Source organism: Haliotis asinina, chromosome 2 (assembly GCF_037392515.1).
Source record: "Haliotis asinina isolate JCU_RB_2024 chromosome 2, JCU_Hal_asi_v2, whole genome shotgun sequence".
Classification (NCBI taxonomy): domain Eukaryota; kingdom Metazoa; phylum Mollusca; class Gastropoda; order Lepetellida; family Haliotidae; genus Haliotis; species Haliotis asinina.
Window position 1 is genome coordinate 77,991,156 of NC_090281.1, and position 15,469 is coordinate 78,006,624.

At 40.6% G+C, this 15,469-nt stretch overlaps 2 protein-coding genes across 2 annotated transcripts; both read right to left on the reverse strand.

Annotated features, from left to right (window-relative positions):
- Positions 1-2,505: 2,505 nt before the first annotated feature.
- LOC137272894 (uncharacterized) lies at positions 2,506-6,395 on the reverse strand. The gene is made up of 3 exons (XM_067805314.1): positions 6,115-6,395; positions 5,347-5,706; positions 2,506-3,368 (listed from the first exon to the last, which is right to left on the reverse strand). Exons 1-3 carry the CDS (start codon positions 6,284-6,286, stop codon positions 3,271-3,273), a joined length of 630 nt encoding a protein of 209 aa, XP_067661415.1. The 5' UTR covers positions 6,287-6,395; the 3' UTR covers positions 2,506-3,270.
- A 2,992-nt stretch (positions 6,396-9,387) lies between these two features.
- LOC137272896 (uncharacterized) lies at positions 9,388-13,112 on the reverse strand. Its single transcript, XM_067805315.1, has 4 exons — positions 12,642-13,112; positions 11,498-11,839; positions 10,730-10,843; positions 9,388-10,351 (listed from the first exon to the last, which is right to left on the reverse strand). The coding sequence occupies exons 1-4, from the start codon at positions 12,844-12,846 to the stop codon at positions 9,915-9,917; spliced, it is 1,098 nt and encodes a 365-aa protein (XP_067661416.1). The 5' UTR covers positions 12,847-13,112; the 3' UTR covers positions 9,388-9,914.
- Positions 13,113-15,469: the final 2,357 nt, after the last annotated feature.

Below are 15,469 nucleotides of genomic sequence, written 5' to 3' on the forward strand. Positions count from 1 at the left end.
AAGTGGGGAACAATCTTATAATCAGAATGACGCAACACCCATCACTGCACAAAAGTTGCTTATACTACCACTACCACTAATCTTTGGGCTTTTTTCCGAGACTGAAGTTTCGAAGTAGTACGCTATTCGGTATTCGTGATACTAATTACGGGACTTGATTTGGCTGTATCATTTTGCTAAAAGTAAATTGTAAAAGCAGCATAATAGTGCATATAACTAAGACTGCCGCCTTCACAAGGTCAAGGATACATCTTTTGAAGTCGGTGAGGTGAATAGAAAGCAGGAGTTTGTTTCTCCTTGTCTAACTCCTGCATTACAGATCAATTACTGTGAGACTGCAGATACTGTGAAGATTATTTTCTCTTTTTAAAGCTTACTTGAAAGAAATACCCTCTACTTTATACGAAGCTATTTTGGAACCCCTTTGAAATATCAATAAAAGCACAAAAGATTCTTTTCGATGGGGTATAATGTGAAAACTAACCATTAAATGTGTATACTATAGTAAAGAGTTTTCTTACAATGAGGTTCAGTTTATGCAACAAAAAACAGCAACATGTTTATAGTTCAGACAATACATATTACCCCAAATCACCAGTCACTTCTTGTCTTGCATGCATATTGATATAAACCTACATCTGTGTATACTGATTATCATTGAAGACATGGTCACAGGTTGAAATATTTGAAGGAACATTCATTTTACCATACAAAGTGAGTGAGTGAGTGTGTTTAGTTTTACGCCGCACTCAGCAATATTACAGCTATATGGCGGCGGTCTATAAATAATCGAGTCTGGACCAGACAATCCAGTGATCAACAACATGAGCATCGATCTGCGCAATTGGGAACCGATGACATGCGTCAACCAAGTCAGCGAGCCTGACCACCCGATCCCGTTAGTCGCCTCTTACGACAAGCTGTGTCGCCTTTTGTGGCAAGCATGGGTTGCTGAAGGCCTATTCTACCCCGGGACCTTCACGGGTCCATACAAAGTGAAAGTAATTTGTGCTTCCATAACCTACTGGGACTTTTTGCTGTTTCTTTCTCAAATAAACTAGACGCGACAAATCCCTTTCCACATAACGTTTATAAAGAAGAGTCAGTTGTACCACTGTGACTGTATCATGAGCATATATTTGTGTCAGCTGTATTACAGCTGTATGATGTTGTTTGCACACCAGTTGAACATGGTCCAGGCAATCAAGTGATTATCACCATGCGACACATCGTTCATGTGTTTATGAATCACTGTGAAACTGTGATGATGCCAGGTGTTCGGGCAGACACGAGCTTATTCTGCCCCACAAGGTCATATATCTACATGTGACGTGCTTAATCTGCATCAAGGCGGGTTGTCTCCTGAGCAAATAGTAAATACTATTGTGCTCACCTAACTGGATATTTCATAACTCTCTATAATTATTTTTTTTTATTTTCATGAATATTTATGAAAAAAAACACCCATAGAATAATGCACACACAAATCGACACTGTTTAAAATGAAAGAATCATCTCTAAGCTGGTTGTATTATGTGTTCATATTTCAATGGAAAACGATTTGAAACAGTGTTATTTCAAATACCTCAAGAGGGTTAAACACAAACTCGCTATTTTGCTCCTGAGTGTATATTACTGGTCCACCATAGTAGAGATTGCATATTACCGTATGTTTACAATCGAACGGATTTCAATACGTGCACAAGCTATGCAGAACTGATTTGACACTAGCATTATTCGTCTTGACAACAGTGTGCATACAGATTAACTTGTGTGAATATTTACACATTGAAACGTAATACGATCACAACCACATTCTTACAGCGGTTCAAATGTTCAAAAATGTTCAATATATATAAATGGTTCACAATTACAATTATAGGTCACCGTGGGTGTTTGTACAACATGTTAGAGATACCATTTTTTCGATACTAGCAACAGTATCTGTTGATTTATGTGTTTGGAATACTCACTGTTTAACATGTGTTGAGGCCACAGCCAATTCAAACACTCTGTCGTATATCTCACGCATTTGAATTTGACAAAACGCCTTTCAAAAGTAATGTATACTGACCCTCTTTGCCGTGTTGTGCACGATTTTATGCGAAGCTGACCTGACTGACACACCCATGTGTTACCTGAGTGAGTGAGTGAGTTGGGTTATACTTCACCTTCAGCATTATTTCAGCTATATCACGGACCTTTCGCTCATGGGCATATTTTTTAGAAAATGTTTCACTTACTTGTTTTAAAGATATTGTTTGTTTTTTTCTAAAAGGCAGTCGGATTGGGCCCAAGAGACCAACTTATGGTCTCGCTCTAGTTAAACATAACATCGTATGGGTGTGTGCAACTTACGGTAGGGGTGTCCATATGCACACCGTGTTCATTGCAGGATTTACTGTATATAGTGTGCTGGAAAGTGAAACAGGTGTGGATCTCATGTATGTGCACATTTTATTAAGTTTACTACTTATATACAGATTGAACTAAGTGTAACGGGTTGGAGACGATGGCATTATGTCAGCTGCTGAAGCTGTTTCAGCTTTTGTATATTTGTGTACAGACAGGATTATAAATTTTTATTCAAAAAGTTTTATTTTTATTCAAATCGACAAATCCCTTTCCACATTCATAAGAAATCACTGCCACAAGCAGACAAACACAGTGAAGAAGGACACCAGAAATGGGCTTCAGACATTGAACGTATGTGGGAAATCGAACTCGGGTCTTCAGCCTGACTACATGTATCACTAGATGAAGACCCGGATGTGTACAGCACGCTGTCTGATTGGACATAGTCTTGGATGAATACCTCAGGCGGTAACTGGATGAAGATTTGGATGTGCACATCAGGCCGTCTGATTGGATGAAGACTTAGATATGTACCTCAGGCGGTGTGATTGGTTGAAGACCTGGAATTGTACATAAGGTCGTCTGATTGTATGAAGACCTAGGTGTGTACATCACACTGTCTGATTTGATGAAATATTGCATGTGTCAATCAGGAGGTCTCACTGGATGAAGACTTGGATGTGTACATCACACTGTCTGATTGGATGAAAACGTGGATGTGTCAATCGGGAGGTCTGACTGGATGAAGACTTGGATGTGTCAATCAGGAGGTCTCACTGGATGAAGACTTGGATGTGTACATCACACTGTCTGATGGGATGAAAACGTGGATGTGTCAGTCGGGAGGTCTGACTGGATGAAGACTTGGATGTGTCAATCAGGAGGTCTCACTGGATGAAGACTTGGATGTGTCAATCAGGAGTTCTGACTGGATGAAGACTTGCATGTGTACATCAGATATATTATGAGACATGCCAGTGATAGCAGCACTACAAGTTCATGTCTGCAGACATCTGAAACATTAAATACATAATGGTGAGGTGAAATGGGGTTTAACGTCGCACCTAGGTATGTTTCACTCATCAGACGGCGTGTATGTGGGGCTGCTTGTAATAGCCCAGACTTTCAAAATGCTTTATCTTACTGAGATACCATGCCGCACTAATGTATGAATACCTCACTCAGACATATTATACTGACTGTAAGCCGACCATCCTTTAATGCCGAGTGCCAGGCAGGGACCAACAAGTACCACATTTTAACGTCTTTCAGTGCGACCGGTCGGGATGTGAATGGGCAATACACACACACACACGCGCGCGCGCGCGCGCGCGCGTTTTACTTACATACGTGTCAAAAAGACATTGTCCAAAAGAAAAGGTTGAAATATAAGGTAAACATTTAAAGTCATCATTTTTTTATTTAACTAAACAAGAAACAACCACTATAAAGTCTTTTCAGTCATTAAACTCATTTTCTGTTGTTTTGAAATAGGGAGTATTTGATATTGTGAACAAGTGTTTAGGAACAACTGTTAACATTTTTACACTTTCTGCTTACATAATATCGATCGGAAAAACGTATCAATATTCAAGCAGTATTTGCATCTATTTCACGTGTAGAGTGATTCTGTAGAGTATACAGAGAGACTAGAATGCATGATATATATGTATACAAGTACGAGGTATATGCCAAGATTAACAGCTGAAAAGAAAGAAGACAGGAGAGCCATCGGAGTGGTGCAGGTGGAGTCGCCGTACAATGCTGTTGCCGAAAGATGCCACATTATCACGGTTATAAGACTTATTTAGCGCAACAGACTGAGGTGAACGTCCACACATCACAAAGCCAGCTGCACATAGGAACATGCGTCATCAGACACGGGGTGTGGCGTTTCTTTGGTGTTTAGAGTGCATAGATATGTTAACATATTTGTCAGTGAATAAGCGTGCCCGTTTCTGTGACACTCTTACACACAGGTATAGCAGCCTTTGACCTTGTTTGTTATCAAAAGCTGCGTGTGTTGTACAGTTAATACGTGACCGCTGTGTCAGTCAAGTGTTTACAACCTGCCACGCCTGACCTATATTCTCGATCACTAAGTGTACACATTAAGTGAGGGCATTCAACACCATATCGAGCTGTAAAATGTCTTGTGCAAAAACATTTTCATGTTATCATAATAACCAGCAGGTAAAAGTAAACTTAGTGGTCCTTTTGACTTCGTTATGGCTGATGTTTGCTTATGTGTATTTACAATAGCATGCATACGTATTTTAGTTAAGCCTTTTTCTAAAAAGGCAAATTATTCTATGCACTGTGAAATACCTGGTCTTTCCATGGCCATGAGGGAAGTACATTTCTGACAGAGTCTGTGAGACTCTTAAACATAGAACAGCATCAGTCTGCAATGTCTACCTTCAAAAGCTATTTGTTCTGTTAGTGTTCACAGTTCATAATGTTAAATTAAATCAATAATTATTAATTGTAATTAATGTAATTATAATTAATTATGATGTTTAATAATTTTGTCATTGTTGATATGTGAGGTCTTATGAAACTGAAACTGCTATACAAGAACATGTATGTATGTATAATCTGATTCGAAATTAATCTGATACGAAATTCTGACGAACAGTGTCAATATACAGTATTTCAGCCCCTTTAACATACCAGGGGATCCTTGTGATCCTGGGTATCTTAAAAATATGAACACCCAAACCTAAATTTTTCCATATTTTAACCTCAAGTTTGAGGTCTCTTCATATTCGGGTTTCGGCATTTGAATCCCTTTATCTGACTATTTTTTTAGATTAGGGATTCATACCCTACCTGTTAAATTATCAATATCCTACAAAATAAGGCTCCCAACTGTTTCATAATTATAACATTACTGTTATGTGATGATATACGGCATTGAAACACATGCTGCTTATACACTTTGTACCTTGGCTACTAAATAACCGATCCCATACGAAATGATGATCTTACCTATGACATTACCAATCACCACATCTGTCCGTCTTGCCTGCTCCTTTAGTTGTGTCAAACATTGACTCAAGGAATCTTCTTGGATACGGCAGTCACAACTCCTGTGCTGGCCTTGGCCATTAGGCTCATAAAAAAGCATTTCCTTAGGATCCGAGATAATATTTCTCAAATAATTATTTTCATATATGAGATTTTTTATAGACTCCTGGGCGTCTTTTAAAGATCTGCTGACTGTCTCAAAATCGCGTCGTCTTTTAGCAAGAATATTTTGTAGTTTCCGTATTCTTCTTTCGTCACTATTTGTAGTTACGTCCATGTAACTATCAGGATTTCGCGTTTTGTTACCAATTAGTTCCAGAGCTGAAAAGCAACAGGAAATTTAAAAACAAAAGATATTGGAATAAATCACTGCTTGGTGTTTAACGTTCTAGCTAGAGGAAAGCTATATCAAGACCCCCTCGTAAATGAGGTCATAGCCCAGACGAACCGGTGTGTACATGGCATACATACTCAACCCTATTTTAGGTCGTGGGTGGAGGGTGGGTCGTTGGTGGTGGTGGTGGGGTTGAGCTTTCACATTGTGTACACTTCTCCATACACCCAGGCATAAATTATGATGAAATCATTTCCATCTATCTTTTGTGTGACAGCCTTCAACATGAAATGCCCAATGTAGTTAGCTGGCAAAATTGTTTTTCTAATATCAAATCATCATCAAATCATTAATGGAAATGGACTAATTTTAGATATAAAAATCAAAAGGATTACCTTTACAAAATCCATCACACTGGGATGACATGTAGTCACGACTGCAGTGCTGTTTCATATCCTCGCAAATCTGACATCTCTTCTCGTTGCAATGGTCTTCATAACATCGGGACCGATCCCAGCATACAGTTCCGCCTATGCAAAGACAGACAACCCACAAAACAATCTTCATCCTGAACTATATCTTTCCTCAGCTATTTCTTCTCCTCGTCAGTTTTTATTTTTCATTTTGAGGAAGTATGTTTGAGCCAACCGGTACCGCATAGGTGTTCCCGCTCAACTGAGATATGCAATGCGTTTAGAATTTGTCAGAGCGTATCGTTATCTGTCGCTTTGACCGACTTTCAGCGTACATAAATAGTGAGAACACTCGTCTATTCAACGCCTGGGCTAGCTACAGAAAAAGCTCGTCAGACAAATTGTGTTGTTGTTTTCATCTGTTGCCCAGTATTGAATGTCAACAACAAACTAACAGAAATGTAACCTGTAACTTACCTCTCGCACACAGACTGATTGACTTGCAGACACAGACACATTGTCGGATTTATACATATTCTGGGTTACATTGGTCTATGATGCTGTTCTTACATGTATTAGCAAACAATTTGAATAATCCTTGGAGTGAGTGAACGAGTTTAATTTTACACCGCACTTAGCAATGTTCCAGCTACATGTATATGGCGGCCGATAATCCTTCGAAGTAGAAGAAAGTTTAATATGCACATTCCACTTAAACTATTGCAGTATTGGTCAACACATCACTCTTCACTTGAGATTTCTGAGTCCTGGTCTCGATGCTTTCTTCTCTTTGGAGCCAGGAGTGAGTGTGTGAGTGAGCTGGACTTACGTCCGCCGCTTGTAGCAATATTCATGCAACATCACGGCCGGGGACACCAGAAATGGGCTACCCGGTGCTGTATCAACGCCTAAGCGTGAAGACGCATATCAGAAATGGTCTCCAGTAACCCATCCTTATAAAAGACGACTAACGAATCGTGTGGTCAGACCCGTTGACTTAGTTGGCACATGTCATTGTATAATGCTGATATTGTTGATCACTGGATTGTTCCAGATTCGATTGTTTACGAACCACCATACATCTGGAATATTGTTGAATGCGGCATAACACACCAAACACACACCACCTCAAAACAATTCAGCTATCGGGTTCTCAAGTTATCAGAAATTACTGAAACTGTGCTCACTCTGAGAGAACGGTTCACTCTGAGAGAACGGTTCACTCTGAGAGAACGGTTCATCTGCACACGAGACCAACACAACTCGGGTTCAATGAGCATTAGCCTGAATGACGTCACACCATTGATATATACTGAAGGAAAAATAAGGGATCACATGAAAGGACAAGTGTTCTACTGTGTCCAATCTCACGTTTACAAACAATGCTGGGCATTTTCCAAAATTCAGTAAATCAGTTTTTTTCGGTGAATGTTTTCTAAGTCTTATCTGTCTTCCCCTGAACTTCACGTTGATCTTAGGACAGATCAATATTATTATACCGTATACATGTCACGACTAAACCAGTGACAGTGCCCAAATGCTCCAGTTCCAGAAGATCTGAAATCTCCCGTCCTGACAACGTTTATCGAATTCACCTGTTGATTGTTATGATATTTCACCTGACTGTAATACCATGATACGACCCATGAAGACCCGGGTTAGAGCTGGTCTTGTCAGGTCAAGACTAGTTTATTATGGACCTTACTAAATACAAACACCATAAAACATCAAAAAAAGCCTTGTCATACAAGGGCAACCTGTCGTTGCACGTTTTAGATTCACCACTATCTAACACGTGTGTTGAATGTCTCCTGTTTGATATGCATGTCTTCAATTCTTCGTTGCATGCTTAGTTGCCAGGACATCATATAAGGTCAACGAAAGTATTTCCCGAGGACCGTGTTGATATATGCACTGTCAGAATAGCAATCCAACTGTCTCCTTCGCCTGGGTAAAGCCGACTGCTTTTAAATGTGACACTGAGGGGTTTCCTTTTGTTGCCCAAGACCAGTCACTTCACAGTCGCAATCGCCAAAATATTGACATTTTCAATGGATGTCTTTCATTGGCACAAACAGCGTATGCTAAAAGACATGATGACATGACTCGCTGCTTGCATTACTGTCTTCGAAATGCCTGTGGGTTTGACTCCGAGATCCATCCATGATACTACCCTGACTGAACATGTCCTGGGCCTCATGAAAAATCATCCTTTAAACATCTTTGGAATAGACCCAAATCCAGCATTAGAAGAATTCTGACAACCAACCTGATCTTGTCCTTGTTAATAAAACCAATGAATTGATTTATATCGCTGACTTTTCTGCCCCTTTTGACGGCAATGTGATTGGCAAGATTAAAAAAGAGTGTGCCAAAATGCGGAACTCGCCTTTGAAAGATCTCGATTGCATCCCAAGTACACTGTCGTAAAGCTCCCCATAGTTTTTTCTCTGTGCCCATGGTTTGGTACCTTCTGATCTCTTTTTGTAGATCAGAAGAGTGCCCGGGTTGTCCACCGAGAGCGCAGCCCTTGTGGTACCCACAGGCAGCTTTGTTGAGTGTACATATTCTCCGGAAAGTTCTTCGTGGTATGAAATAGGCAGAGAGGTAGGGGTGGGTGTGGGGTGAAATATGTACAATGTGAATAAATGTACAATGTGAATGTGTACAATTTATGACTGTTAAGTGACTCCCTGTTTCTTATGTACATTTTAATACATATGTTCCCAGATTAGGATTACGTGTACAAGAATGATGACCCACTGTCTACCCAGATCAAAATGGGCGTCCACCACCACCCCCTTAAAGACAGCATCAGCCCTCTAGCCTTAAATTATGATCGGTCCTTTACCAGCCTGACAATGCCGAGATCACTTGAAACCTCTCTACTGCATGCTGCTTTTCATCAGTAAAGAGTAATTTTAAATGTGAAATGAAACACAGGGCCTCCGTTTGGCTGAACAAGACTAGCCCTCACATTTGCCAAACTATGATTCGTGAAGAAAATATTTACATGAACTGTCGAATGTGCCATGAATGCATAGAGACCTAGAATGTCTCTGTACATCCACTGCACAATGTGGCTTGTGGGTAAAGCGTTCGCCCGTCTTGAAGAAGACCAGGGTTCGATTGTTTGCATGTTTTTTGTTGGTGTTGGTGTGTATATTTTTCATATTTGTTTAATTTCCCTGTTCTTTGCTTGTTTTTCTGTGGCGCACTTTGACATTATACATCTATCACCGCACTTGGAAGCACTTTCGGAGAGATCCATCGACATTTTAATACCGACAAGCTCTGAAAAGCGATTACAGTTTTCTCTTGTGCAGAAATTCAGCACATGGAACTGTGGTGAAATAGACGACAAATCCTCTTTTTGGCACACGATGGTAACATTCATGTATTTTCTTTAATCTCTGACGAGTATCGTTCATGTGACGTAACCGTATTTGACGTAACACCAGGTCCCATTATGCGTTGAGGAACGTCTTACATTAACGTAAGTGGACTTTTCACTAAGTTGGCACTCATCTGCTGGAGTTAACATAGATTATGACGTCGGTGAGGACCTATTTTGGCTTCTGATTATCGTATTATTTTTACTTCAAATATACGTTAAATAGTTTCTCTTGACCAGTGGTCTAAACGGCACTGACACATATCGAAAGGTCAAAACGTGACAGTGTCTAGTAAATATTATCTATCTGCTTAATAACCTGGGATCAACCTAATTCATGGAAAACATGATTTGATCAATTTCCTATTTCCTAACACGTCAAATCATCTCATACTTCTTGTGACCGAATGGCATTATTTCGCATTGCCGCATGTTTATATACACTGTTGAAAGGCTTGTCAATTGCAAGTCTTATGTCAGCTGATTGATCATCGGGTGTTGGGTTGATCCCGCGGGTGTCCTGACTGGAGCCATAGCTGTCACACCTGACGTCCCTATGATCTGGAGAATCAGATGTGGGGCTAGGGTGGCCCTTGGCTTTTACACCAGACCCATCAAGGTTGTGTTCCCGAGGGCACTCCTGCGCGTTAACGCTCTCAGCTGAGGATCCAGCGACGACAGCGCTGTCATCTGACACCGCATCTTCTTCTTCTTGGTCTCGATGTGAAAAGTCAGCCTTGGCCTTTGTGATGGATTCCTCAAAATTCAGGGTCGTTTTGGTGTCCTTCAGTTCAAGGTCGGTGTCACCCACTAAGGACCTCTTCTCTGGATCAAGCGGAAATGCAATGGAAATGCAAAATGGAAATGCAAAATGGAAATGCAAAATTATATTTCAGTGATCAACATGTTTTAAGTAGCCCTAGAAACCCTCTGGACACACGCATAAATTCTTAGCAATGAAAGTTGGGGGTACCAAGTACGGGTAATGATACAGCTGAAATACTGTATACTGTTGATCTTAGCAACGTTCCAGCAATTTTACAGCGGGAACACCAGAAATGGGCTTCACACATTGTACTTATGTGGGAAATCGAACGCGGGTCTTCCGCGTAACGAGCCAACACTATAACCACTAGGCTACTTTACTCCCCTCCTTAAAGTGTGAAAGAGTGAGAATCTAGATACAAGCAGATAGATAGATACCTTTGAGAGTTTGTTTGTCAGGTCGACATCTGCACAGTACGAGGAACAACACGACCATCACACACAACACAGTAAGCAGGATCCCCGAGAGTACACGTATCGCTATCTTCTGATCTAAACAAAGAAAATATACAACCAAATGATTTTATGAAGGGTTCATAAATAACCCAACTACACAAAACCAAGAGGACTTAATGATTTTACACGCATGCAAGTGTTATTTTAAACTGCGGTAAGCTCTATCCTAGTTTTACTACGACAGAAGATAAATTCAGTCAAGACAGCGAGCACAAAATCAGTCCACTGAGAGAGTCTGAAAACGGTACAGTTAAATGGAGGTACTTCACGTGATATGTGATAATTATCGCTTTACTGGGATTTATTTTACAACATATTTGTTCAAGCTAATACTTAAAAATAGTACTGTCGCCTTTCTACTGACAATAAGCACATTTGTCAAGATAGTATGCAGGATGCAAAGATTACACCTTAAGTTCACTGCAAATGAAACTGGTTGACTAGGTCATTTGGATTTTATGTCGCTTATTGCACTTTTCCAGCAGTATCACCTTTTCCAGGACGACACCTGAAATGGGCTTCACATATTGTACTCTGTGGAGAATCGAACCCGGGCTTTAGGCATGAGGGTACTTCACCCGCCCCTACTAATGGTAATGACCCTAGTGACTGAAATAATATTCGTTTAAAAAAGACCAGAAACAACTCCAATTCGATTATCAAGAGGCCTCACCCTAACCCGTGAGTTACCTTCAAGTTGCTGTTCCGGGTCAGACTGTCGTTTAGCCATTATTGTATGGTTTGTATGTAGATAGGACATTTTGGCAAGCTTTGTCTGTAAGTCTTCATTGCGCATCTGTAGCTGGTGGATGTCATTTTTTAATGTTTTCACTGTGACATTGCTTGCTGCTATGGTGTTTCTGAGGTCGTCGTTGTTGGCTTGGAGACGTTGTAGGTAACTCGTTGCATTATGGAGAGACTGGTTGGTTGTAGCGATGTCGTGTTGGAGCATCTCGATTGTTGTATTGCTGCGTTGAATGACTTCCCTAATCCTTTCGTTTTGCTGTTTTTCTTGTTCCAAGGCCGTCATTACTGAAATTAAAACACCCACAGTGTAATGCATCGTCTGATAACTGGACTGAAATTGAAGATTTTACGTGAACTTCCTTGAGTTCCTATTTCGTACTGATACGAGTATTAATGGCTAAATTTGTTGATTGGTTGGTTTGAAGCCCCAGTCAGCAATATTACAGTGATATGGCCTACGATATGTAAATAACCACGTCTGACAATCCATTGATTAACATCATGAGCATCGATCTACTCAATTTGGGATATGATTTTTTGTATGTTCTGAACACTTCATAAGGACAACGAAACATTTGACTTCAAACCACCAGGAAAGGCAAAATATGTGTCATCAGCTAAAAAGGTTATAGTAATAATGTTGAGGGATCTCAAGGCTGATTTACAGACCCGGGGCTCACTCAGGCACAGTAATACAAACATACTCAGGTTTACCACCGTGGGGTCATCAAGTGCTTTACCTATTGTAGATACCCATTTGATATACTGGTCATAACCGCGTTCAGTTTGATGCGCCGCGGCAAGATAAAGGATATCAGTGAACATGCACTGGGTACAGCTGACCTAATTTCCGTCAGATATAGTCATCTTTCTTATCTATCGTGTTGTTTTACGCCGCACTCAGCAATATTCCACCTTTTTGGTGGAATCCAGTGATGAACAGCATAAACATCGATCTACGGATAAGGGAGACGATGATCAGTGTCAACCAAGACACCCGGTCCCCTTAGTTGTCTCTCACATCAAACATTGGTTATCAAAGGTCATTTCTAATCTCTACGATCTTTACGCATCACACATTTGCTACCTGCACAAAAGGCGTCACACTGTAAGGGCAAGTCTTCAGTTCCACAGAGGTGTTTGACGTCGTCACAGTTGTAACAACGTTGCCTCTCTTCCACGCAGTACTGAACTCCCCTCTCACATCCATCTTTGTAACACTTGATACGTTCCAGGGCGACAATCTCTGGAAACAGCCAGAGAGCGCCTGTGACAAGCAGAGCGGTAAACATTTTGTTACTTCTAAAAGGGGGTTCAGTTAATTACTCGTTCGGAAACGTTGTGTGATTAAATCCACAGCACAGATTTGAGTAACAGTCACTCTGCACCACCAGTGATGAAGAGGATAGAAATGCTGCGTAAATATTTCTTTGTTCACTTCAAGCAATTGCAGCTGGATCTATGTTTCCTTAAATGGTACCTGGTCAGGTCTGATGCCTATTTTGGGTATATGGATTAAAACAGCAAACTGTTGGTCATATCCGCTTCTGGATTTTTTGCAACTGTCTTGTAGCCGGGGATTATATATTAGGTTTATATATTTCTTTCGTAATACACGGGTATTTCCGGACTAAAATTAGATCCAGGTAGGGAAAGCCGTGATGTCTATTTAATCGCAAACTCATGCTTATATATCATTCTGTGTTATGAGCTTTGCTTTGATCACGTAACCATACCTTTCAGTCTTCACTGATTTAAAACGCACTGTGACAATTCATATACTCCTGCCCTGCCTTGCCCTGCCTCAAAACTGCTCCCTCTAACTCCCAACCCTTATGTATGCCAGTCCAAACTCATTGCAGCACATACCCCCAACCCCACTCCACCCCAAGCCCCCCAGTCCCAACCCTCACTTATCACAGCACACACTTTCACGCAAATGCACACAGTTAGGCGACACACTCCAGCCTCGTCCGATTGGTCGCGATATATTACCTGCTTTTTGCGTCTTACCTATTAATAGATACATGTCATTGGGGTCCCCAACATTGATGTTTATCACCTGCATGAGCACAGGTAAATCTAATTACAAAGCCAGCTCATGATTATCACAGATATCTAGTCTGATCATGACCTGGATGACTCACGCGAAACAAACTACACTCGTGTCAACGTGTTATGTTTAATGTACTTTGCCGTGATATTGCTGGAATATTGCTAAAAGCTGCCTAAAACCATATTCACACACTGACGAGTGTTCTTTCTTGCTTTTCTGAAACATGGGCACATGAGTCAACTGTCATCAAATCTTTTGAAGTGGAATGCATATGAAAAACAAGATTTATGGATGTCAACTTTATTCTATTCATTATTCATTCCTCGACGTTGTTAAACATGGTTTCTTTGTAGCACCTCATACATGCACGCTCCGAAACGTCGTGTTATTCACAATATAGAAGCTGACATCTATGCTTCACCTGTCATCAGTCATTTAGAACATTGTGGATAATGTCGAATTACTGTCAAGTCTTACACATACGACCCGTGAAGGTCCCGGAGTAGAACAGGCCTTCAGCAACCCATTCTTGCCATAAAATAGCTGGAATTTTGCTGAGTGCGGCGTAAAACTAAACTCACTCACTCACTCTTAGACATACTGTTTGTAGTACAAAGAGGTTTCATGTACCTTTCAATACGATGCGTATAGATGTGGGTTAGAGTTGGTCTTCAGTAAGACTTGTTTCACACGTCATGCTATCGCATAGATGGATGCGCATGCTGTTGATCACAGTATTGTCTGTTTCATACTAACTCACTCACTCATTCGTGTTCATGGTGGGATATGCCTGACACATGCATACCCGGGCTATCCATTATTATAAGTGTTTGTTGTTCAATACTAAATAGATCCATTACCATCCACTGATGAAACGAGTCCAGGGACTCTAAACGTTACCACAAACAAACATACCAACAATCATGATCTCACATAATGTCCAATGTAACAACATCAAAAGGATTATACTGTCCATCGCCATTGCTGACTGCAGCTGCTGACTTCAGTCCAGGAACTACACGGTGGGAATTATCACGTGACAGGAAGTGTGTTAATGTGTAATGTTTGTAATTATAACGCTTTTACATACTTGGTAAACACAAGGTCAGACTGTATTTACCGTTCAAGGGTTTCAAGGCTGCAGTCATGTGCTTTCAAAGGAATGTTCGGTTTATCTCACCGTGGTTCTCATATATTTTCTTGTGCCACATGACGAGTCCATATTTCACTGCAGAAGCTGAAATGTATGCTTCAGTGGTATGCTTCGAGGAAGTTCATTGGCAATGTTTATTTCATTTCCGTTGTGATAGATAGATAGATAGATAGATAGATAGATAGATAGATAGATAGATAGATAGATAGATAGATAGATAGATAGATAGATAGATAGATAGATAGATAGATAGAGCCGGGTTAGAACTGGTCTTCAGCAACCCATGACGACAAATGGGATCAGGTGGTCATACTCGCTAACATGACTGCCACATGTCAAGGTGTCAACAATTGTACTGATCGAAACCCATGATGTTGATCACTGGATTGTCTGGTCCAGACTCGAGTATTTACACCATGTGGCTGGAATAATATGAGTGTGGCGTTAAACAAACAAATCTTTACCCCATGTGTCCCAACCCCTGTGCACATCTCTAGAAACATAAATGTTTGCTTACCAACTTCGTCAATTATAGGGGGACATTTATAACATTTTATACGTAAGGACAAACTTGCTTTAGTGACTGGAGCCTTAACTGACTTCTTTGATAACAAGGGACTTTAGACACACTTTATTCCCCATATCCCCACGTGATTCCCCCTATCATAACGCAAGATTACCACAGTCCTTCCCGGAATCAACACGA

What these genes read in the sequence shown, in the direction of transcription:
- LOC137272894 (XM_067805314.1), bottom strand. Translation starts at nt 6,286, where the DNA reads ATGAAGATTGTTTTGTGGGTTGTCTGTCTTTGCATAGGCGGAACTGTA. An exon ending in GTGTGATGGATTTTGTAAAG is followed by an intron (nt 5,707 to 6,114) that starts GTAATCCTTTTG and finishes GTTGCTTTTCAG; the next exon opens with CTCTGGAACTAATTGGTAAC. An exon ending in GGTGATTGGTAATGTCATAG is followed by an intron (nt 3,369 to 5,346) that starts GTAAGATCATCA and finishes TTAATGTTTCAG; the next exon opens with ATGTCTGCAGACATGAACTT.
- LOC137272896 (XM_067805315.1), bottom strand. Translation starts at nt 12,846, where the DNA reads ATGTTTACCGCTCTGCTTGTCACAGGCGCTCTCTGGCTGTTTCCAGAG. An exon ending in CCCGGAACAGCAACTTGAAG is followed by an intron (nt 10,844 to 11,497) that starts GTAACTCACGGG and finishes TTCTTTGTTTAG; the next exon opens with ATCAGAAGATAGCGATACGT. An exon ending in TGACAAACAAACTCTCAAAG is followed by an intron (nt 10,352 to 10,729) that starts GTATCTATCTAT and finishes CGCTTGATCCAG; the next exon opens with AGAAGAGGTCCTTAGTGGGT.